The 22,273-nt window shown below is 51.1% G+C and overlaps 4 protein-coding genes and 1 long non-coding RNA gene across 10 annotated transcripts in view; 2 read left to right on the top strand and 3 right to left on the bottom strand.

The window, feature by feature from the left end:
* Positions 1 to 42: 42 nt before the first annotated feature.
* On the bottom strand, positions 43 to 1,577 carry odad4 (outer dynein arm docking complex subunit 4). Of its 2 annotated transcripts, none has more exons than XM_085934427.1 (6): positions 1,429 to 1,577; positions 1,119 to 1,250; positions 887 to 1,040; positions 757 to 812; positions 580 to 691; positions 43 to 382 (listed from the first exon to the last, which is right to left on the bottom strand). In XM_085934427.1, exons 1-6 carry the CDS (start codon positions 1,552 to 1,554, stop codon positions 177 to 179), a joined length of 786 nt encoding a protein of 261 aa, XP_085790553.1. In that variant the 5' UTR covers positions 1,555 to 1,577; the 3' UTR covers positions 43 to 176. The 2 variants fall into 2 exon arrangements, with proteins under 2 accessions (XP_085790553.1, XP_085790552.1); XM_085934426.1 differs by having other exon boundaries at positions 580 to 694.
* A 439-nt stretch (positions 1,578 to 2,016) lies between these two features.
* On the bottom strand, positions 2,017 to 6,137 carry dnajc7 (DnaJ (Hsp40) homolog, subfamily C, member 7). 2 transcript variants are annotated; one of them, XM_085934385.1, is made up of 14 exons: positions 5,989 to 6,137; positions 5,247 to 5,335; positions 5,058 to 5,182; positions 4,866 to 4,979; positions 4,719 to 4,793; positions 4,530 to 4,648; positions 4,187 to 4,340; positions 3,949 to 4,113; positions 3,734 to 3,825; positions 3,583 to 3,656; positions 3,317 to 3,463; positions 3,097 to 3,249; positions 2,963 to 3,025; positions 2,017 to 2,861 (listed from the first exon to the last, which is right to left on the bottom strand). In XM_085934385.1, the coding sequence occupies exons 1-14, from the start codon at positions 6,117 to 6,119 to the stop codon at positions 2,824 to 2,826; spliced, it is 1,539 nt and encodes a 512-aa protein (XP_085790511.1). In that variant the 5' UTR covers positions 6,120 to 6,137; the 3' UTR covers positions 2,017 to 2,823. The 2 variants fall into 2 exon arrangements, with proteins under 2 accessions (XP_085790511.1, XP_085790512.1); XM_085934386.1 differs by lacking the exon at positions 5,247 to 5,335 and having other exon boundaries at positions 5,989 to 6,090.
* nkiras2 (NFKB inhibitor interacting Ras-like 2) lies at positions 5,714 to 8,093 on the top strand. Of its 4 annotated transcripts, none has more exons than XM_085934391.1 (4): positions 5,714 to 5,823; positions 6,598 to 6,704; positions 6,862 to 7,103; positions 7,189 to 8,093. In XM_085934391.1, exons 1-4 carry the CDS (start codon positions 5,729 to 5,731, stop codon positions 7,429 to 7,431), a joined length of 687 nt encoding a protein of 228 aa, XP_085790517.1. In that variant the 5' UTR covers positions 5,714 to 5,728; the 3' UTR covers positions 7,432 to 8,093. The 4 variants fall into 4 exon arrangements, with proteins under 4 accessions (XP_085790517.1, XP_085790514.1, XP_085790515.1 ...); XM_085934388.1 differs by lacking the exon at positions 5,714 to 5,823 and adding an exon at positions 6,137 to 6,364; XM_085934389.1 differs by lacking the exon at positions 5,714 to 5,823 and adding an exon at positions 6,137 to 6,337.
* A 928-nt stretch (positions 8,094 to 9,021) lies between these two features.
* Positions 9,022 to 22,273, bottom strand: part of znf385c (zinc finger protein 385C) — a 28,548-nt gene continuing 15,296 nt past the window's right edge. Inside the window, exons 3-10 of the mRNA XM_085934714.1 lie at positions 15,536 to 15,678; positions 14,770 to 14,880; positions 13,447 to 13,657; positions 11,881 to 12,162; positions 11,622 to 11,809; positions 11,366 to 11,461; positions 11,200 to 11,289; positions 9,022 to 10,544 (exon numbers count right to left, since the gene is read on the bottom strand). Of these exons, the coding sequence (XP_085790840.1) occupies positions 10,311 to 10,544; positions 11,200 to 11,289; positions 11,366 to 11,461; positions 11,622 to 11,809; positions 11,881 to 12,162; positions 13,447 to 13,657; positions 14,770 to 14,880; positions 15,536 to 15,678 (1,355 nt within the window). The 3' untranslated portion in view covers positions 9,022 to 10,310. The remainder of the gene's footprint in view (positions 10,545 to 11,199; positions 11,290 to 11,365; positions 11,462 to 11,621; positions 11,810 to 11,880; positions 12,163 to 13,446; positions 13,658 to 14,769; positions 14,881 to 15,535; positions 15,679 to 22,273) is intronic.
* LOC147043695 (uncharacterized) lies at positions 12,773 to 16,343 on the top strand. The gene is made up of 3 exons (XR_015068556.1): positions 12,773 to 13,974; positions 14,804 to 14,907; positions 15,120 to 16,343. It is a non-coding gene; the product is annotated as an uncharacterized LOC147043695 (long non-coding RNA).

A 22,273-nucleotide genomic window follows, 5' to 3' on the forward strand; every position in this document is an offset into this window, starting at 1 on the left:
ATGTTACTACTGAAGAGCATCAGGTAACTTCAAGAGGTCGTTTCAACATGAATATACCCGATAAGCGTTTGAAATGAAAAACTAGCCAAATAACACGACATCATACTGTTTTTATTCCTGTGCTTTTTCAAAGAAATAACTACAAATCTAATTCAACGATATGTGTCAGTGGGCTCTTAAGTATTACATGTGCGGCTTCCGTGGGGGCACGGGCAGGCGTTTTGGCTCGCGTGCTTGGTTGGTTGTCTTTGAGGGTCTTTGGGTGAAGGACACGGAGGCTTCTGCTGGTTCCAGAAGTCAGCGCAGTCATCCAAGTATGTGAGGCAGCCCTGGATGACGTCCCGCAGTTGCTTGCCGTTTCTCGTCTTGCTTTTCACCAAGGCTGCAGATCAGCATAAAACAGTGTGCAGTCAACGGGGACATATGCATTTGGCGTTGAATTAAAAACACAAATTTCATCCATCCATCTTCCGCTAATCCGGGGTCGGGTCGCAGGGGCAGCAGCTTTAGGAGGGACTCCCAGACTTCCCTCTCTCCAGCCACTTCAATAATTGGAATGGTGAAAATAAAAAAATGTACCTTCATCCTTTAACAAGTTCTCCAGATACTTCCTGTCTTCGTAAAACTCCCCCAGGTATTTCTTGCTCTTCTTCTCTGTCTCAGAGGCGTGTGGCTTCTTGGCTGCTGTCATCTGCTGTGTGAGATTGTTTGTGTCAAATCATAATAAGTACAGAGAAAGCAACTTGATGCGATTACCTCCGCATCTTTTTGCAGCACGTCTGCTTTAACCTTCTGTTTGACGGCAGGAGGAACTGAGTAGACACAAGTATCGAGACGGCGCTCTCAGGAGCGTGACGCACTTCCATCTTTAGTGTCGGTCGCATACCAATGACGGCGTTCTCAATGGCTTCCTGCGCTTTCTGGATTCCCAGCTGGAACTCGTGGACTTGAGGGCGCAGCTTCAGCCCTTGGTGGTAAAACACTAGCGCAAATTCAAATTCCCCCAAGCAGTACAAAGCCTCGGCCTTCTGGTACAAGCCCTCATTTTAAACAAAAACAAATGATAATTGTATCATTTGTGCCACACAATTGTTTACTGTGATGTCAAAAAGGCATACCTCCAAAAAGGAGTGGTCTTCTTGAAGTGAAGCTTCGGCGTCCCTCAGGGCATTTTCGTATTGACCCATCTTTAGGTAGCACTTGGAGCGACCCACAAAGCAGTATTTGTCTTCAGGTTTGAGTGTCAGAGCCTGTTACATCATATATAATAGACACTTACGGGAGAATTGCTGACTGCGAATTTGAATTTCATGTTGGAAAATAAGTTTCTTTTCAACTCAGTCGGGAAAACGTTTTTGTTTACAATTTGATCGGCTTCGATTTATGCTCAAGTTATTTAACATGTAAGCATTTAACACGCTCACTCACCGTGCTGTAGCTTTCGACTGCTTTTTCACACTCTCCCTTGAGCAGCAACCAGTCACCATCCGCCATTAAAGTGGAGAAAACACCTTTCGCCTTCGGACTTTTACACTCAGACTCTGTTTCAGACATTGTTTACCCAGAGAATTTGGCCTAATGAGTGAAAAGAAAGAAAGAAAGAAAAAAAAAAAAAGACAAAGACAGCAAGAAGCGCCTCACTGGCTCGGTAACCTGGCAACCGCGGGAACAAATAAGAGCAACGGCGCTCCCTCCCTCCCTCCCGGCCGGAAAATGTGTGCAGATTTTCTCACTCGACACGACACCGCATTAGGTATATGTACTTGTCTCATTTGAGCCAATGAGAGTTTGGGGTTAACTTCACGTACAATAATTAGGAATACATCTAAATCTTATTTTAAACTCGCCTCTCCACTTTTGGGAGAAGTTACTGTACTTCCTAAGTAAATGCAAACTATCTATTTCCCTTAGTATGATTCAGCGCAGATCAAAAATCCAATCAAATTTAGATCCTGTTTTTGATACAGCATTTGTATCGCTTTTCCCTATTTGGATGTAATAACCTGTAAAGAAAGATAGGCGAGGCCTTGACTTTATTGACACTGTTGTTATAAACAGGAGGGTTTCACCAAAACGATAATGACAGTAATGGTGAGGACGCCTGGATTTTTCCCACCTTATCTACGTCAAGAGAAAGTATGTCTGGACCCATTTTTTTCATAGACAACATTCTAAGTATGCTCCCATCTATTCATTGTGTTGTACCCAATTATTGTACCCAAGTGTTTTGTTGCTTGGATAAGAAGCTGTGACTGGCACTGCAGGGGGAGTGTGTGTGTGTATGTGTGTGTGTGGGGGGGGGGAGAACAACAATAAATATCAAACAAAATAAGAGGATAACAAAACAAAAATGACTAATCAAAATGATACATTCCAGTCACATGTGCAATGCAGCAATCTGCGGATGGCAACTTCAAATATAAAATGTGTCCTTCCATACACACGACGCAGCTCCCACTAGCGAGGGTGCCGTTTAGCGACCGTCCCCGTTAGATACTTCAAATGAGAAAATGGAGGTTGCAGTTTCATGCAGAGCAGGTAGCAGTCTTTACTTCCCGCATGGACCCTCTTTAAAAAAAAAAAAAGAATAAAAAAAAAAAAAAAAAGGGTAGCTGCACGACGTTCACTTCAAATGTCTTGGATTTACGGCTAGTTTGAGTTTGGTTTCAGCGTGTCTGGAGGTGGCTGCATTGACGGAGATGACAAGGATCTATCCGCATCTCCTCAAAGATACAGCCGGTGGGTCGGGCGGGCGGGCGGAGGGGGCGGCGTGCGGCGGCGACAGGTCCTAAGGTCGTGTCGGACGGTGGGAAAGCGGCCCGCTTAACCGAACTGGAAGAAGAAATTTCCTGGCCCGGAGGCTGAAAGGTAAATACAAGGTTAGACCGCTAGCTAACTTGTGCTGGGTGGATGAAATGCAGGGAGGCAGGCTGTTACATTTGAACCTATGCTTACCACTTACCTTCAAAACTAAAACCTCCCGGAGCACCGAAGAAGGCCTTGAAAATGTTGTTGGCGTCAAAATCTGGCGGTAGTGGTGGGACAAGGCGTCAGTGTGGGAAAAAGGGCCGCCGTACCGACGGGAGAGCCGCTTACCTCCCATGTTCATGCCCTCGTCCTCCAGGTCCTGTCCGCTGTCGTAGCGCGACTTCTTCTTGGGGTCCGACAACACGCTGAAGGCCTCGCCCACCTCCTTGAATTTCCTCTCCTCTTCCTTTTGCACCTCCGCGCTTGCGCCGCTGTGCCGATCTGAGAGGAAGCGGCGGTCGTTCAGGGGAGCATTCCAGTGAGGGGGGCATTTGAGTGACGCGGCTACCTGGGTGATGTAAGAGAGCCCGTTTGCGGTACGCCTTCTTGATCTCCTCCTCGGTTGCGTTCTTGTCTACGCCGAGCACCTTGTAGTAGTCTTTCCGCTTGCTTTTCTTGAGCTCCAGCTGTGCGTGTTTTAACAGCTGCTTGTGCTCTACGAGTTGGAGGGAGGGGAGGGGAGGGGGGGCCTCAGGCTGTGTACGTATATAATGCTTGATATTGTGAGCCGTAGGCTGCCCTCAACGGATTCCAAACGCTCTCTCTGCTCGTTACCTTTTGTCTTCTCTGTCTGGTAAACCTTCTCGTAGTCTCGAACGGCCTCTTCGTACTGCTCCGTGTCCATGTAGCTGCGAGGTCACAAGCGGACGGGATGTAACAGCACGCGACTCGACGCGGCGGTGAAATGAAAGCGCACGTTTGGTACCATTGCGCTCGCCGCAAATAGGCCTTGATGTAGGTCTCATCCAGCTTAATGGCTTTTGTGCAGTCTTCGATGGCCTGTTCCACTTTCTTCAGCTAAAAGACAAGAAGCAGCGGCGATGGGCCGATCGCACCAGTTGCAATGACTCCAACGAGACGAGCGAGCGAGCGAGCCGCAACTAGGTATCGTTTTAGCCCCATAAGCAGCCGCGTGCCTACCTTGGAGCCCACCGTGGCTCTGTTACAGTACAGCTTGGCGTTGGTCTTGATGTTGTTGGGGTCTATTGTTAGCGCCTCAGAGTAGAGGACGTAGGCGGCGTCAAAGCTGCCCTCCTTGAACGCCTTGTTGCCCTCCTCCTTCTTGGCCTTCAGCGCTTTGGCGTTCTGAACAGAACACGTCTTAAAAAAACAACAACAACAGGTACGACAACAGGTACGGGAAGACTCCAATACTGACTCGACAGGCGAGCCGGGCTTTCTCGTGATCCGGAGCCATGCGCAGGGCCTGTACAAAGAACTGGACCGCCTTGTCGATGCAGTCCTCGTAGTAGAGACAAAGGCCGCGCACGTACAGCGCATCCGCGTTGGTGGAGTCCATTCTTAAAATGTCGCTAAGAATGGAAGAGCCGTGTTAAAAACACACGCACGAAAGCACGCACGAAAGCACGCACGCACGCACGCACGCACGCACGGGAATGGTCCGACGATGAAACGTTTTTGTTTGTCGATGATCGGTTTTTGCTGGACGAAAGCGGCGTTCCACGCAATAGAGTAGCGCGCACGGTGTAGCGTCACCAGACCTGGCCACCGACTGGGCTTCCGGGTAGCGTCCCAGCAGGGCCAAGCACTCGGCTTTCAGTATCTTGAACCGATGGCAGGCCGGGGCGGACTCCAAAGCTCGGTCCATGCAGAAGACCACCTGGAGACGGACGGACGGACGCGCCGCGGCATTATCCAGAAGCCTCGTCGGGCCTGGTGGAAAAACCTACCATGCGGTAGTCTCTCTTGTCAAAGCCCATCTCTGCCATCCGCTCGTATTCCAGGACAGACTCGGCGCTCTTGAGCTGAAAGGGAGGTGTCTCGTTTTGAAATTGGAAGGGAAGTTGCCACGGGCTTCTTTGCCGGAACCAACCGACCTCCTGCTGGGCTTGGCTGTTCTCGGCCTCCAGCTCTAGGACCTTCTGGAAGCAGCGGGAGGCCGCCATGGCGTTGCCGAGGGACAGGTGACACTTCCCCTCTCGCAAGTGCCCCTGGACAGCCACGCGGCTTAATTAGTGCGACAAAACCACACACTGGGTAGGTACTCCTATTAGAGTTCCTCAATGCACCTTCATGAAGGAGTTATCCAGCCTCACTGCTTGCTGGGAATCCTCCAAAGCCTCACGGTACCGACACAGCATCATCAGAGTGGCCGCTCGGTTGCCGTAGTAACTGGCGTTCTTTGGACACATGTCTGCGAGAAAGAAGAAAAACTGAAGTCTCCACAAGCAAAATCATGCAAGTTCATCATCAAATACCAATGGCCTTGGTGTAGTAATTGAAGGCTTCTGCGTAATCCTTCTGGATGTAGAACGCATTGCCTTGCTCTTTGTAGCCATCGGCTTCCCTATGGTGGGCACAAATGCAATTTCTTTTGAAATAACAAAGCCGTTGTGCCACATAATCGCACAAATACACATCTCGAACCGGTGTTGTAGGCTTTTGCCATGTTCAATGAATACTTGACACGGTCTGACCACATGAGCAGGCAAGTAGCGCAATCACTAAGAGGAGTCAATTTCCCCGGAAAACCAAACTTGTGTCGAGTACAGTGTAAGGCTGTGAATGGATGGACACAGTCCGAGGACGAGCCCCACTGGTTGGCTAAACTTAGAAAGGAGTCAAGGAACGCACATATGACACCGCACCAAGCACGCTGCTTGCTCACCAACTGTGGCCAAGACTTTTTGGGGAAATTGATTGTTTGAACGTCACGACCGCTCCGTCCGAACTTTCGAGAATGATCGTTCCACGAAAGAAAAAGATAACAACAATAAACGAGGAACTGACAACCTCTGCATGTAACTACCACTATCAAGCGCAGGGAGGCTGTCGGTAAGCGGAGGACAATAACATGGACGGACGCCTGCATATAGCGGCTAGCTTTGCTAGCTTCGTGACACGATGCCAGCACTCGGAGGCGTTCGGTGTGAAACAGAACTCGAAAACCACGCGGGTGGTTCGTTTCGTTTCGGTTCGGCCGCTGTCCGTGCGTCCTACCGTTCCAATTCGTCGTCGCTAAGGAGTTCGATGTCGGGTTCCATGTTCCCAGCATCGCACCGCTTCGCCGCCATTTTGACGTGAAGGTAGGGGGGCGGGGTCAAATGCTGCAGTCGTCGTGGCGTCATCATAAACAGGAAGTCATCCCCCTTGTCAGAATCAATGATAAAACACCAATATATTTTTGGTGGACGAAAAAATGGATGTTTTTAAAAAATATATATTTCTATATGTCTATGTTAATTCGTTACGAGTGCTGGCACGCGCACCCAGATGCGCGTTCGCACCATACGTCACGACGACTCTCACTTCCGGACTTCGAGGGAAGGAAGCGTAAACACGCAGCACTGTGCGATCAAATACTGTATTTTTACTTGTATGTTTGATCGCATCTAGCACGCACTGGCGTGTTCACTTTTATAAATGCGCTTCAATATAAGCTGTTGATTTCGTGGCATGAGCGATTAGCTGTCGTCCCACTACTCGGTTGAGATGATGTGAAAGCTAAAACTAAGCTACATTGTTGTTAAACCGAGTTCATCGAGCGAGCGAGCGAGCGAGCAAACAAGAAAATTCCGTCTTCATCTGTTTTATTTCGACCGGGTGCAGAGAGAGGAGCGTCATGGGGAAAAGCTGCAAAGTGGTGGTGTGTGGCCAGGCTGCAGTTGGTAAAACGGCCGTGTTGGAGCAGCTATTGTACGCCAATCATGTCGCAGGTACTTCGGATCACTTCTTGATTGACATCCGTTTCAAGGGTGTACCGCCTGTTGCTCAGTGTAACACATTCATCATATAGAGATGGATGGATGGATGGATGCAAATGTGTCTTCTCACGTCGTGCCTGAGCTGCCTCGCCCGCCGTGTATTCCTCAGGTTCCGAGACCATGGAGACGCTGGAGGACATCTACATCGGATCTATCGAGACCGATCGGGGCACCCGCGAGCAGGTGCGCTTTTACGACACCCGAGGGCTCCGCGACGGCACGGAATTCCCCCGGCATTACTACGGCTTCGCCGACGGCTTCGTACTGGTCTACAGCATCGACAGCAAGGAGTCTTTCAAGCGCATGGAGGCTCTTAAGAAGGACATCGACCGGCACAGAGACAAGAAGGAGGTACAATTTGACTTTTTGCCTCACCCAGTGTGTTTGACTAGTCACTGAAAGCGGAAGTTAATAAAGCAGACTTAAAAATACACAGGTAACCATCGTGGTCCTGGGCAACAAGCTGGACAAGCAGGAGGAACGGCGCGTGGACGCCAACATGGCGCAGAACTGGGCCAAGAACGAGAAGGTGCGCCTGTGGGAGCTGTCGGTGGCCGACCGCCGCACGCTCGTCGAGCCTTTTGTGTACCTGGCCAGCAAAATGACGCAGCCGCAGAGCAAGTCCACCTTCCCGCTCAGCCGCAACAAGAACAAGGGCAGCGGGCCAACGGACGGCTGATGGAAGGACGGACGGACGGACGTGCAAAAACACAGCGCGTGGAGTCGGGGGGGGGATTTGCCCTCTTTTTTTATTTTTTACATATTTTAAAATTCAGCCTTGCCATGTCAAGCTAATCTGATTCAGGGCAAAGATGCTTGTGCACTTTCAGCCTTCCTTGATTTTTTTCCCCTGTAATTATTTATGCCAGAATCATATCACATTTAAGTGTGGTAAATATGCAGAGAAATTGGAAAGGGGCGGCAAATAGTTGTTCACATCACCGTGTCAGCAGCGTTCACACTTTCAATCATGTCACTTTAATGGCCATCCCGTATTTTAGAGCTATCGCAAGCCGTTGACTGCGTACGGTAACTGGGGGAGCTTTGTTCCACCGCTTGCTTCCCTTTATTTGCTGTTAGATGATTTGATCATCATTTGACACTCACTAAAGGATTTTCCACATTAAATATGGAGGCCACGATGCCGTCATTACAGCTACGTGCGCTATGGGTGTTTATAGCGTTTCAATTGTGCAGCTTTTTCCAGGGACCAATTGTTTCAAATGTGTTATTGTTAATGGTCATGCCTTTCAAATGAAGTGTGTTATACTTTTAAATCGCATTTGTTTGCATCTTCAATAAACAATTGAAGTATTTTTGCCTCACCTATGAAGCAAAGCTCTAATTCCAGACTCTTGTACACTCAACGTTTTGAATCGCTTCAAAAACAATTGCTTTCATCTGCAGCCAAACGATGGCTTGGTTACGACAGCTCCTTGAAAGGGATAGTTAGCGTGCCGTTGCCTTACACGGCCGCTAGAGGACGCCCTAGTATCGTATTAGCTCAGTACAGCGTTGGTCGCGTCTCATCAAGATACTCGGGAATGAATGAATTCCCAGTGTCAGAAAGTTGCTCAATGTCAGAGGCCACATATTACTAGCATAGCCCCTAGCTGAGATGAGCATTTTATAGGCCATTCAACTAAACAAGTTCACATTGATTGATTGACAAATACAAACAATTTGAACACATACCTGTCAAAAGCAAAATGAACGATGGCATCCGGGAGCCATTTTAGGGCCTTTGGGGACGATGAAAGCATTACACAAGGTCACAGATGTTAACGTGGTGAAAAATGACACTCTGGTTCCGCAGTTGCGCTCGCTGCCTGCAAAGGTTAATCATGGCAGATGAGAGAAAACCTCAAGTGGAACATTTATGAAGCGCAGCGCAGCTCCCCGAGAGGGCCATTTCATCTCATATGTCCCATTTCTGTCATGTTCCTTTTTTCCTTTTCAAATTGAGGTCATTGCACATGTTTATCATTTGAGTTTCAATGGTGCTATTTTTTGGAAATGAAATCAAATACACTCGTGCCCTGAGATAAGAATTGAAATCGTTTGTCATTTGCAATTCAAAACATTTGCATATCCATCTGTTTAACCGATTTTGTCGTCACTATGATTGTGCGGGGAAACTTATGATTCAGATTGTCACTGAAGGCAGCACGAGACTCAAAGCCGAATTGCAACTAAACAGACAGACAAATCCATGATAAGCATTTAAGAAATTCTAAAAGCTTTTTTTATTTCCCAAAAATCCATCGGGTACAAGCTCTCTTCACGTCGCGTCCCGCTTGTTGTGGCCATGACGACGGGCCGAGCGATACCCTGAACGCGGATGGATCGGTCGCAACCCGGTCACCCCTGAGAAGGCCTGGGACACTCTTGATTTTTATTTTCTTTTTTCCCCGCTTTTAAAAAAAGGCCTTGTACTTAAAAAAAGAAGTCAATAATAAACAAGAATAGGGTCTAGTCTTCTATGGTACACATAACAATATTAACTCTGATAAAAGCTTTATACGTCCTCTACGGGCTTTTCTACACTGAAGACATAGGTGAGGCCGCCGGCCGGCTGCTTGTTACGGAGAGGCGGGAGATGGCGGAGACTGGCTTTGTCACGACAGACGACACACACGCACGCGCGCGCACACACACACACACACACACACACACACACACACACACACACACACACACACACGCACGCACACACACACACACACACACACACACAACTATACATATTGCACAATGAGAGAAAAATGCATAGGATCTACGTCACCAACAGGAGTCGTGGTCACCTCGTGACAGGCAGGCGTTCGCAGCGCAGCGTGAGGGAAGTGGTCGCTATTGCTTTTAAATGTCAACCTTGTGATCACCTGATTGTTTATTTTTCGTGTGTACGAAGCAGTTTTAAGGTGCTTTTTTTGTGGTTGCCATGGTAACACTGTGGTAACACTGTGCTTTTCTTTTTTTGTTCCCTCCCACACGCCACGCTGTCGATCAAACCCTCCTCTTCCTCCTCCTCTTTGTCGGTTTGTCAAGGTGTGAAGTGTTCAGGCGGTTTGGGTGGCGCCAAACGGACACAAGCGGGATGGATCACCATGTGGAGCCGTTTTGAAAAAGGACATCAGGTGAAGCAGGGCTTTTCAAAGTGTGGGACAGTGAGTTTGGAAGGGGGGGAAACTATTTGTATGCTATCATTTTCTTTTGCCAGAATATATATATCTATAGATATAGATATATATACACACACATTTTCTTTGCGTTTGCCGAGCCGTTGAGGTTCTCTGTCACACATTTTGAAAAGCACACACTCAAGTAAAGGGAGCTTATCTTCAACGTACACCTAGACTGGTCTACAAAACACGGCACACGGTAAGAGGCGTAAAATCAAATGGCTATCAATGCGCTCCTGGCTGCCTCGCCTCGCCTCGCCGGTGACCACCGGAACAGAAAGAAGGCGTGATGGATGGGGGTCGCCATTCTCCCTTAAGACAAGTTGACTGCATAGTTTGGTCACACAGAGAGAGGGGACACCAACCAGGGAGGGCATTAGTAGGGGGAGAAGATGATGGGCGCGTGCGCGGGCCGCAGAGGACCCGGAGCGGGCCGGAAAAGCGCCGGCCCCAGGAAGGGCGTCTGTATGAAGGCGGCGGCGGCGCCCATCGGGGGGCGTAGCGCCAGCGGGTTGGCAGCAACCGCGCACAGGGTGGGCGGCGCCAGGGCTCCGGGCAGGAAGCCTGCGGCCAAGCTCTTGGTCAGCTGCTTCTGCAAGGCCAGTTTGGTCTGGTGAAGACACAAGGAGGACATGTTTGACTTGGTAAATATGCGGCCCCGGCGGCCCCACCCCGCTCAAGCACATGTTTGTTGATGAACATCACGTGAGCCCACCCAACTTGATGCTCAAGCATACTATATATGTGAGCCTCATTCAGGACAAAAGCTGAACGGTGTCTTGGGGCCACCGGTGCTGCTGTTGAATGGATTGCGTTGCGTGGCTTGTTTCCATGACATCGTTTTAAGCTCCAAATGGATAAAAACTGCGTCCTTTGTTTCTATGACGACAGCCTTACAATGGGTGCAACCCCTTTCTTACCTTTGCGCTTGGCAAGTTGCTCCTTGTTTGGTGCTTATTCCAAATAAAAACAGCAGCCGTGGCTCACGGGACATTTCAGTCAATCTCATCGCGCGTGAGCGGGAATGCCGGCGGCTTTTCGCAAATTGAAATAGCAATTTTGAAAAACCGATTTTTTTTTTTTTTTTTAAATCGACACAATGTCATAGTTTTCGAGGTTGGAAAAGATCTCATCAATTAATAACAAGATCAAAAACACAGCATGAATGCCACATTATTAAGTTGAAGAGCATGTTTGCCTGTTGCCTTCATCCATAATAAATATCTCAAAGCTTTTGCGTTCCCAACGGCGGGCGGCGCACTCACCTGCGAGGAGAGCGAGGCCAGGCCGTAGTCGCCCAAAGCTTTCTTCATGGCCGACACAGTGGCGCCCGCGCAGCCGTTCCATCGCACGCTCTGTGTGCGGGAGGGTGCTCGGCTCACGACGTGCCGTAGCTATCCTTGTCTTTTTGGCAGAGTCGCTCGTACTCACCGCTAAGCTGATCTGCTGGCTCTTGCTGTGCGGGCTGAATTTGGGCTTGGGCGGTTTTCCGGCCATTCGGTCCTTGTGCCGTCTGCTGTTCATGTGCTGGGGGGGGAAAAAAAAACAAAAAACAGCATCGGCATCTGTTGCCCGAACATCGAGGGACGCTAAACCACCCTTTGCGCACAAGCTGACGCGTTTGCTTGCGTCTTTGACGACTCGAGCGGCTTCAAATGAGGCTCGGCAATTGAAAACTACGACACACCTGGCTGAGCTGCGTCTCGGAGTTGACAAAGATCTCGCACACTCGGCACTGAAAACTCTTGTTGGTGACGCCCACGCTGCCTTTGCTGGCCAGCCGCTTGCTCTTATAGCTGGCGCGGGCCGCCGCCATCTTGCCGCGGCGGCGGGGCAGCACGCTTTGACCTTCCAGCATCAGCTTGTGTTTTGTACCTAGGGGGCGCCACGGAGAGCATCAGGACGCCAGCCGGCACACAAGGAGACAAAAGCTACGTCCGCCGTACCGCTGTTGTGGGCTTCCAGCTGCGAAGCCGAGTTCATGGTCACTTTGCAGACGGGACAGTGAAGGTGCGCTTTGCTCTTCTTGCCCTCCTCGTCCGCCCGCGCCTCACCGTCGGCGCCGGACGAGTCCGCCCGGCCTCTCGAGCCCTCGGCCGCCTCCGGAGCGGCGGAGTCAGACGGCGTGTCAGAGAGCCGCGAGGTCGGCGAGAGCGGCGCCGCTCCGTCGGCCGCCGCGTCCGAGCTCTCCTCCGTTTTGACGTCCGGGGAGTCGGAGTCTCGAAGACCTGCGGGGACGTACACACAATTCCAATATTGTCTGATATGTCAGCGGACTGACTTGCATTTCACGTTTCCTTCATTTCAGCCGGGACCAACGACTTGAGCTTCAACTCATTTGTTGCTCCTTTGCCACCATTGACTTTTCTTTCCCCAGTCAATTCATCACTGAAGATAAGCAGTGAAAATGAACCTATCGAGGAAGGAGCCAGATTAGGGCGTAATGATACTCAAGCTGCTCAAGCCTCCTGAGCTGTACTCGTGAGAGCCAGCCACTCTTAAGGAACGTCAAACTTTCAGTCTCCAAACAGATGAATGGAACAAATCCCCAGACGATGGTACTGAGAGAATTTTCAACCAAATCTGGAGGAGCCATAGACACCATGAACAGAATGGCAGCCTTGGCAATCAGACGGCAACAAAGGCTCTTTCGTGGCCACGGACGCGCCCCCGTCAAATGGCATCGCTTGAGTCTCCGTTGCGGAAGTTCCGTGATTGACGCGCTCCCGACTGAGCCGCGAAGCCTCGTATCAATCGATTGCGCGAGCGACAAGCGCGCGTGGGATGTGTCGCCGTTGCCAAATAAACACAATCCTTTCCGAGCGCCGGCCAGATTGGCAAAGTGTCAGCGGCGAGAGCAGACTATTGGCGGAGGGAGGGAGGGAGGGAGGAGTGCCACCGCCCGCCGCTCCTTTACGGATCAATGTGGCACGAGGCGGAAATGAATCCACGCTTGAAGAGTCCAATTAAAAAGCGCGCCGAATCGATCCGGTTGATGTCAAGCATCGTTACGCGTGAGCCCAAAAGCTGACGATGAAATCATCATTAGCGCCAGCGGCTTCCACGCAATTAAAGATGACGCTGATTGACGCTTGGCATCATGGACGCAGTCTCCGGGGGGAACGCCCGCCCGCCCGCCCGCCACGAGCCGTCCCGTCCCTGCCAACACTTTGTCATTTTTGATGTCTCCTCTTAAATGCGGACATGAAGACTCCAATCACGCATTTTGGGCCACCCACACGTGCAATCCCGGCAGCCACTTGTCTTTCAAGTGGCTCTGACCAAAAGCTTTTTGCGTCCAAATGCAAAAAAAAAAAGCCTCAGTCCGTTAGCAATTATCAGCTAACGTGACTTCAGCGACGATGTCTGTGAATTGGACCTGTTTGGAGGAGCGGGTGTGTTATCGGCCTGCTTTCAATTTCACGTGGAGCCAATCATGCAATGACGCCGCTCAGAAGAGCATAACGACCCGCTTACGGACTTTGCCATCCTCTCCGTTTGCTTTGACGTACTTATTCCCTCCTCTGAGCTGGGGTCGGCGGCGGCGGCGGCAGCAGCAGGGGGCGTGGCCGCGACGTCCGCCATCTCGCTCCGGGCCCGTTCCCTGGCCGCGGCGGCGGCAGCGGCGGCTTCGCCGGCCCGCCGCTGCCTGTTCTTCTGCGCCTCCATGGCTTTGAGCTTGCGTGTGTGCTTGTGGCCTTTGTAGTGAGCCTCCGCCTGGTTCTGCGGCACAGCCAGAACGAGAAAGAGCCAAAAGAGATTTTAATCCGCGTCGTGTCTCGGCGGAGCAAGACAGCTGGACGGGCAGGCCATGTAAAAAAAAAAAGAAAAAGAAAAAGGCAGACTGTGAGCGAGCGGTGGTGGTCTGTTTGCGCCTGATAACGGCTGCGGCACGCCGGGAGGCCAGAGGTATAATTGCATGTGAAATACGCAACAACTATGAGAGGAGGCCTGCCGCGCTCCAAAGTGATTGCGGAGAGCAAAGCGTGGTCCAATCTGAAGAAATCAATGAGAGATTGCAGCGCAAGCTGGAAAATAAGGTGAGTTGCCGTCCGGGCACGAACCAACAGTGTGGTGGCGGGCGGGCGAGAGGGCGGCAGTCTCGCTAGGATGTCCTATCTATCACGTATGTTTTGCATGATGCCTGGAAATAAAGCGCCCACTACTGTGCTGTGAAAAGGCTTCAAATGTGGCAGAGCAATCCTCCCATAGCAGCTGAGTGAGTGTCTGCAGCCAAAAGACGCAACAACGCTACGTGGATTGATTAGTGCCTTTTCACGCTTTGTCGCTATAAATAACCACGGGCTGATTATGTCCTGAAGCCAGAACAAACGGCTGGCTCTACGTCGAAAATTGGATCAAGCCCAAACGTCCCAATCCAAGCTACCGAGACGCTTTTGGACACGCTCGCTCAAGTAAACCGACCGTCTCTCTCACCCCGAGTGTAAATTTGGGTTGATGCCGGAGTCCAGGCCACTTTGACGGCATGAAAATGATAAATAGCTTGTTGAAGGAAGGGCCTGCGAGATCTTGCAGCTCCTCTGAACATTTGTATCACTCGTGTCTGCCACTTTGCTTTTGTGCATATGCATCAAACGACCTGCCATATGTGTGTGTGTGTGTGACTCACTCCCCGCCTCCGTGTGTGTGTGTGTGTGTGTGAATGCTTCCTGCTGAGCCTGCTGATTGTTTCTGCTCGTAGCTGATAAACGGAGGCTCTCTCTCCCTCCCTGCTGTCTAATCCCTCGTGCCAAAACACACACAGTCAGTGCAGTCAAGCAAAGGAGGCAAGGAGGTTCAGCCATTGCATGTCAAATCATTCCATGCGTCCTTACCGTGGAGTTAAAGCGCAGGTGGCAAATGTTGCAGGAGATGATCTGCTTCTTCTTGAGGGGCTGCGGCACGCCAAAGGTGTGATTGATCACCGCCTTCTGCACGGGGTCCATCTAAAAGAGAAACCTCCACGAGTTCAGGTTTGCTCACACGCAGCATCAGCTTGAGTTTAAAGAACCCAAAAAGTCTGTGTGTACTGTGGACTCGGCTGAAAGTGAATTTCTCTTTCCACCTTGGGCAGGGCAGGGCAGGGCAGGGCAGGGCATGGAGCCTTTGTTTTAGGAACGTTCCCATTGTGTGTCGGCAGACATCCGGAGCCCACTCTGCTCTAAATGCCTCTTTTGTCTCAAAGAGGAGAAAAGCGGCTGAACGGAGCGCGTGACGGACGGCCAGAAGGACGGCCCTGCCCTGCCCGGCCCTGCCCGGCCCTGCCCGGCCCTGCCCGGCCCTGCCCGGCCCCGTAGCGCCTCGCTTTGTGAGTGCTTTCTGCTTCATTTATCTGCAGATGGAAGCTCAGGGAGCCGACACGCACGGAAATAAACATACACGGGCCACACCTGGACACCGCGCCAACTTTCAGCTTGAATTATTCATAGGCAGAGCACTCAGACCAGACCTCCACCAAGGCCTGGGAAATCATTCAGTCAGCGTGAAGCGTTTTGGAGCCAAAATGACATCAAGGAAGGCCTTCACCGTTTCGGTGTCTCACGCGGCGGCGGCGGCGCTAGCTATTCCGGGACCAATGAAAACCAAACGGCAGTCACTCACCGAGTTGAAGTTGGGGAAGAGGCTGAGCGGCGACGAGCCGTTGAGACGGAACGGCAGCAGGTGCTTCAGGTCCAGCTGGGGCCGCAGCGGCCGTCCCGCCACGGGCAGCGAGGCCACCAGCGGCCCGCCTTGTCCTGTCGTACCTGAGAAAAAGAAAAGAAAACGTCCGTATTCGGTGCATTGAACATTTTGCTGCCACTTCTTGCAGTATTGGAGCACCCCCAGTGAAGAGTGGCTGGCAAAAGTGTACGTACATACACACACACAAATGCATCTTTTCGATACAGACGCCAGCCAAGTAGGTGGAAGCTGAAGGGAGGGAAAGGACGGAGGGCGATATCGGATTTCAAATGGGATGAAGAGATTTCTAATTTTCCGCTTGGTCGCATAACAGCAGCGGCGGGCTGCTGCGGCGGCGGCATTTACACGAGCGGCAGGATCAATCATCGGTGTCGGCCGGGTCAAAGGGGCTTTGCGTCGTCAGGTGATAACTTACAGCGCAGACAAAGAAAAGCAATCAGTGAGCAAAGGTGCACCATTACAGGAAGGTACAATTGTACAGCTATTTCAAGTCGCTCCCTGGCTCGCTCGCTCTGTCCCACACCCAGAGACAAGCTACAAATACAAATTTTACCCGTTTAAGAAGATGCAAATGGGAAGAATAAATCCACTTGACGCTTTTTATAAAGTGCAGCGGCAGTTATCAGGCGACTGAAGGCAGCTTATTAAATCACTACCTGACGCCTGCTTGTGCGTGTGCGTCCCTGGAAGGAAGGTTATGACACACAGCAAATAGCTGCCCCAAGCAAAGTTGCTTCTCATTGCATGCTGGCTGGCTGGCCGGCCGGCTGGCTAACTGCAGCCGGCAGCCACAAACAACCTCTTTCTATCAACACAGCACATCGTCATCCGTTTTGTTTTGGTCCAAAGTCCGCCCGAGTCCGGGCCCGGGAGCAAATTGTCCGATTTCTTCTTCCTCTTCTTGAGCGCTGCTGGTGAGTCATTGCGTTTGGTTACACAACCGACGGACGGCCGGCCGGCCAGCGTCGTGCCGCATCTGTTGGATGTGCAAACGTGTCATTCCCAACTTTATGACAGCATGAGAAAGAGAAGCATGAGAAGAAGAAGAAGAGAAGAGACCTTTTGACTCCATCACGCCGTGAAACCCGGACATGAAAGAACAAGCATCGTGAAGAAAAAAAGCCAAGCTTGACCATACGCTCAAACGACGGAGGGCGCTAAAGTGCTCCCTTCTCGTCTGTGGCGCTTCATGGAAGAAAGCCAAGCTGCACTTTGTGCATCCGGGTCGGGCCGGGCCACAACGGGGACGTTTCATTTGGCTGCGAGAAAGTGAGCCGTGTTGGATGGACGACATTAGCCCCGCCGTCACTTTTAATTAAAGACACACGCTTTTGCTCAAGGTTGGATGTGATAACGTAAGGACGCCGTGTGAGCCTCATGCTCTTTCTCTCTCTCTCTCTCTCTCTCTCTCTCCAGCGGCGTTTAAAAATGTTCTTGTGCTAAGTACATGCTGTGCTGGGGAAAGCAGTGGCTACAAAATTGATTCTCAGCCAGGATTGTCATCACCTGGAGAGATTCAAGTGGAAAATAATTCTCACGTCACGTTGATGTGCCAATGACAAAACGCTCTTCCGTTTTCTCATGATGCATGCTGCCACTTGGACGTCCTCACAATTGATCCGTCCTAGCGCCTGCTAATGTTTACTTTGGTGTGCTGCGGTCAAGCCGCTAACAGACTCTCCTCGGACGGCCTCCGTCTAAATAAAGGACTTTTGTCAGGCGAGCTGCGATCGGCCACCGAAGCCGACCCGAGCGCCGACCCGAGCGCCGACCGAGAGCCGACCCGAGCGCCAGAGCTCGCTCCATCTGTCAAGCTGAGACAATAAGCTCGGAGCCATCCGCAAACAAATTGCTCCACTCGGCCGAGGGCGCTAAACTCGCGGGAAACCAACCGCACGCACGAGACGTTCCGACACAACGATGGGCCGCGAGCCGCCGGGAAGACTTCCAAACCAAATCAAAGCAGTTCACAGGAAGAAAACATTGAAAGGCTGTCAAGGGCGAGTCAGAGGAGCAAAAGAGCCCGTCACAAAACGGACCTTTGTGTTTGAAAAGGCACGACGACAAAGAAAAGAAAAGAATCTCAAGCGCTGTGGCGCCGTTTCAGGCAAAACAACATGACACATCACGGGGCAGGCAAAGTGGCGTGACGCTTTTCATAGAGACGTGCCACCAGGAACATTGCAATGTACGTCTTTCAATTAAGATCGACGGCGAATGGACTTATTTCGGTCATAAACGTCTACAGCAAAGAAACGGGAGGTAGGCAGCTTGCCGCTATGACGCAGAGAAGTGAGGAGGAATATCAAAACAGAAATAAACAACAACGCCGCCGCTAGCTACACCGTTTGCGCGAGTCGTCATGGAAATCCAGCGAGCTCGATCCAAATTGACGACAGACACGCTGTTGTTTCGTGGCCGTGGCCATTTTTCCCCATAGCTTGCCTCAATTTACCGATGGATTGAAATCAAACATGCTCGAGGCTAAATTCAACCACTAGAGCAGATAAAGAGTCAGAGTCAAACAAAAAATGCATGTCGTGGGGAGGATGATTTGGGGGAATTGACCGGCCGGCCAGAGGGTCGACTTCTCCCAATTATTACACTCGAGCCACTCGCACACCGCTACGCTTGCTTATGTCTTCATCCCCTGGCCACTCATTTGCCGCTCTCTTCTGGAAATCCTGTTAGGTCTCAGCTCCACCAAACGCCTGCCTGGCGGCCCGGCTGCCTGCCTGCCTGGCGGCCCGGCTGCCTGCCTGCCTGCCCGCCTGCCTGCGCGCCTTCTGATAAGAGTCCATATCTGAAGGAGCAAAGGAAGGCCCCGTCGGCCGGTCACCTTGGTTGTTTTTCCCCACGGCATTACAACTCCCCGCGTGGAGAGCTTTCGAGGGGGGAGGGAGTCCAGCGCTTTCGCTCTGTAAATTGTGACATCCTAACGTGGCCATGCAGAGTAAGGTACAAGTGGAAGTACGGCTTCGCTCATCCGCCAAAATGGACGGATGGGAGAGAAGATTGGAAAGTGGAGGATTAGCGGCGGAGATAAGGAAACGGACGCTCACAAATGGAGGCAAGAAAAGGGCCAAGTACAGATTAGGAAGTGAAATCTTGAAAAGTCTCGCTCCTCCTTAGCAGCTTGTTCGTTCTGCTCCGGGGGGAGCCAGAATAAAACTAACATCTTCTCTTCAGCCGACAAAGCAAAGCGATCCGTCGCCTCTGGCTGAAGAGCGGAACTCCTTAGCCGGCCTCTCGGGGACGGCGGTGACAAATAGCCGCTCTCTTTGGTACGCTTCTCCAAAGCCGGGCGGACGGCAAAGACGACGGACGCGTCCCCGTGCGAGGTTGCCCGAGGCTCCGACGCTTGACTGGTCGTGGCGGCAATAATCCAGCGACGTCGGAGCCTTTGCTGGAATTGCATGTTGGATTTCCACCAAAGGCCCCAAAAGAAACGTTTTGTGCTTCATGACCTTGGCAGGCAGAAGAGAAAATGGGGATTCAAGCAGAGCTAAATGAGGCCTCCCTCATCTGCTGGGTCAGGATTTCCCCCCAAAATGTGCCATCGGAATCAATCCCATTCGTATCCGTCTGCTTTGCTGTCAGATCTGTGCTCAGTTGTACAATGAATTCAGGCAAGGTCAGCCGCAAAATATGGCGTACGGTGATGTGACGTGCCAGTTAACAAAAGGCTTTGTTGACCTTTGGCTGACATGCGCCGTTAGCTCGCTGGCGCTTTGGTGCGCCTCCGAGACAAAGAGGATTGAATGTTCATCTGGCCTTAAGTACGGCGGGATGGGGGCTCACAATACTCCACGCAACACTGCTAATCAAAGAAAGAGAGAGGAGAGTAGTACCACAGTGGCGGGGCTGGGCGGAGACAATGACCTCGCATCACTGACAATCAAAAGCAGCTTTGTGGCAATAACTGAGTTCGAGGTTGACAAGTCTTTTAGTTTTTTTACATTTACACTTCACGATCCACACACACACACACAAAAGCTGGCGCCACCCGCTGGACTCTTGTCTCTTTTGGCAAAAAAACCCTCAAATGACATCGTGGGGACGTTTGACAAGAGCAACACCTCTAGCATTCTGACAAATACATCAGGACAAGAGAAGAAGGTGTTTTAGCGTACAACACTTCAGGTGACAAATATGACACACTTCTTTCTTATGATAATGATGCTGCACATTTTGCCGCAAACACTGCGGAGACGACGCTGACAAAATAACACAATTTGACTGCAGAGCTGTTTGTCGAGCTCATAAAACGGCATGTTTGTGCGCGCCACCTTCACGCCTCAGGCCCGACGACGACAAACGCCGAGGCTCGCTAGGTTCATCCATCATCCACTATCGCGTCTGATTGTGTGCGCTTTTTGCTCTGCACACACACACACACACACACACACACGCCGAGTCACATTCCCAGCCAAAATGAAAAATACAAAGTGTGTTGTCATGGGCTGTGTCACATAAAGAGAGAAAAGACAAGCCACGCTCAGTAAACGTGCAATCTAAAGGGCTGTCCCTCTTACTGTGAGAAAGAACACGACAACACTCCCACGCCACAAAAGGATCAGACAAAAGTGGAAGGTCAAAGGTTGTGCCACACCAGTCACACAAAGGGGCTTGTGCCGTATAAAGGAATGGAAGGAAACGAGTCACGGAATGAAGAGCGTAGCGTCGGCTGGCTGGCTGGCTGGCTGGCTGGCTGGCTGGCTGGCTGGCTGGCTGGCTGGCTGGCTGGCTGGCTGGCTGGCTGGCTGGCTTGCTGGCCGCCCGCCCGCTAACTGGCCGCTGACTAGCTAAAGCGTTAGCCAATCTGTGTTGGGTGACTGCTCGTCAGTTATGGCAGATGGCAGGCGCGTGAAAAAACAAAAGGATTTCCGTCTGATCCTGACCTCAAAGTCTGCGATACGCGACGTCAATTCAATTGTTTTAGGTCGTAGCGTCCCTTTGTTCGGCTAGCCAGACTACGGGCCCGACCCACTACGGCAGCTTCTTGCCCGCAAGTGTCTTTTCCATTCAAACCCCATGCAAAGCGGCGGCGGCGGCGGCAACCATTTTAATTGCGTGGCGGCCATTTTAGGCCATGAAGTTTGCGACCGCTTTCAATCGGCGTCTAGACGTGTTAATCGGCGAGTCAAGGAATACGTCAGCTTACTACGGCTCTTAAATCCAGCGCTAAGCTCTCTCACAGCTTGTGTGTGGAACCATCACACACATAATTAGCTCTGATGGAGCCAGGGACCTCAGTTTAGTGCAGATTAGCCTCCCCGATCAAGGAGAAGATGGAGAATGGCACCCATTCCCCAGCCTGTAATCAGCCCTCCCGCAGCCCGTCAAGTCTCATGGCTGCAGGCTGCAGGGCCAAAATAAATAGATCAATCAATCAATCAATCTGCGTTTTGCACGGCAGCTCTGCCAAAAATCGAGCGCTTTTGTCGGACTAATCGTTCTGACGGCGGCCCAGAAAATGGACAGCCGCTTTCCGTAGGAATTCGTCACGTTCAGACGAGAGCGTCCTTCCGCAAAAAGAGAAGACAAAGAAAAATAGGCCAGAGTGACAAATGTCCACATTGGCGGGGTCACCTTGCGTCAAGAAATACAAATGCAAGAACTATTCCAAATCTCAGAATTATGAATGAAATGATTTTTCACATTTCCACATGCAATTTCTTTTGAAAACATTTTCCATCTTAACAACGTCCAATTATCCTCATGTGATTTACCACCATTTTCTATTTTGAAGCCCGATATTTGTTTGAAGCACATATGCTCATGGAAACTTGAAAAATATTGTCTAAGTCGTCCTCTATTTTGAATTGATCAATTGATGAATAATGATCATATTAATAATATGATAAAAGGATAATTCAGCGCAACGTGAAAAAAAGGATCATTTTACGGGCGAGTGACTTTTATTCCTCTTTATAGAGGAATATGATATCAATATATAACAGTGTTTTGGGGTCATTTGATTGAGCCGGCTTTATTCAAATATTTGAGATCCTTTTTTCCATATCCAAGTGAACGGAGGATAAAGTTGGGTGCTGAGGCTGAGGCGGAGGCGGAGGCGGATGCTGTGCGAGCCAGCGTGTGAATTTAAACAAGTGGGAGGCTCCATTCAAGGGACTTTTTCATCACAAAGCGCGGAGGACTCACCGATGAGCATGGCAGCCAGCGGCGTGTCACTCGCGTGTACACGGACGGGGGAGGGAGCACAGGTGTGCACGGAAGCGCCCGCCTGATGTCGGAGCGTCCCCTCCCGGGTTTGATGACAAACGCCGCCGCCGCCGCCACTCCGAAGGCTGTCCGGGAATTTGTGGCCGTATCCTCAGTTAAAATCCCTCCTGCTGTCGCTCGCTGCTCGTCTCGGCTGGACGGAGGCGAGGAATGAATGAGACGGAAGAGAGGAGGAGAAGAGCGGAGCAGCCCAGACCTCCGCTCTCTCTCTCTCTCTCTCTCGCTCTCTCTGGCTCGCTCTCTCTCTGGCTCGCTCTGACGCCCCTGGCTCTCTCTTGCGTCTTCTGTCCCCCTCTCACTACTACCTGGACGGCGGCATACATGTTTTATATTCTTTAAGAGGCATGGCTTCACGACACGCCCATTGTGACGGTCGGGGCAGCGAGGGTGCAATCAGGAACTTAATTACAG

This window comes from Syngnathus leptorhynchus, chromosome 16 (genome assembly GCF_054491065.1).
Source record: "Syngnathus leptorhynchus isolate UIUO chromosome 16, UIUO_Slep, whole genome shotgun sequence".
In the NCBI taxonomy this organism is placed as follows: Eukaryota; Metazoa; Chordata; class Actinopteri; order Syngnathiformes; family Syngnathidae; genus Syngnathus; species Syngnathus leptorhynchus.

What these genes read in the sequence shown, in the direction of transcription:
- odad4 (XM_085934426.1), bottom strand. Translation starts at nt 1,554, where the DNA reads ATGTCTGAAACAGAGTCTGAGTGTAAAAGTCCGAAGGCGAAAGGTGTT. An exon ending in CATTGAGAACGCCGTCATTG is followed by an intron (nt 813 to 886) that starts GTATGCGACCGA and finishes GTGTCTACTCAG; the next exon opens with TTCCTCCTGCCGTCAAACAG. An exon ending in GAACTTGTTAAAGGATGAAG is followed by an intron (nt 383 to 579) that starts GTACATTTTTTT and finishes GCTGATCTGCAG; the next exon opens with CCTTGGTGAAAAGCAAGACG.
- dnajc7 (XM_085934385.1), bottom strand. Translation starts at nt 6,119, where the DNA reads ATGATGACGCCACGACGACTGCAGCATTTGACCCCGCCCCCCTACCTT. An exon ending in GAGCCACGGTGGGCTCCAAG is followed by an intron (nt 3,826 to 3,948) that starts GTAGGCACGCGG and finishes CTTGTCTTTTAG; the next exon opens with CTGAAGAAAGTGGAACAGGC. An exon ending in CCAGACAGAGAAGACAAAAG is followed by an intron (nt 3,464 to 3,582) that starts GTAACGAGCAGA and finishes TCCAACTCGTAG; the next exon opens with AGCACAAGCAGCTGTTAAAA.
- nkiras2 (XM_085934388.1), top strand. Translation starts at nt 6,192, where the DNA reads ATGTTTTTAAAAAATATATATTTCTATATGTCTATGTTAATTCGTTAC. An exon ending in CAAATACTGTATTTTTACTT is followed by an intron (nt 6,365 to 6,597) that starts GTATGTTTGATC and finishes GACCGGGTGCAG; the next exon opens with AGAGAGGAGCGTCATGGGGA. An exon ending in GTACGCCAATCATGTCGCAG is followed by an intron (nt 6,705 to 6,861) that starts GTACTTCGGATC and finishes TGTATTCCTCAG; the next exon opens with GTTCCGAGACCATGGAGACG.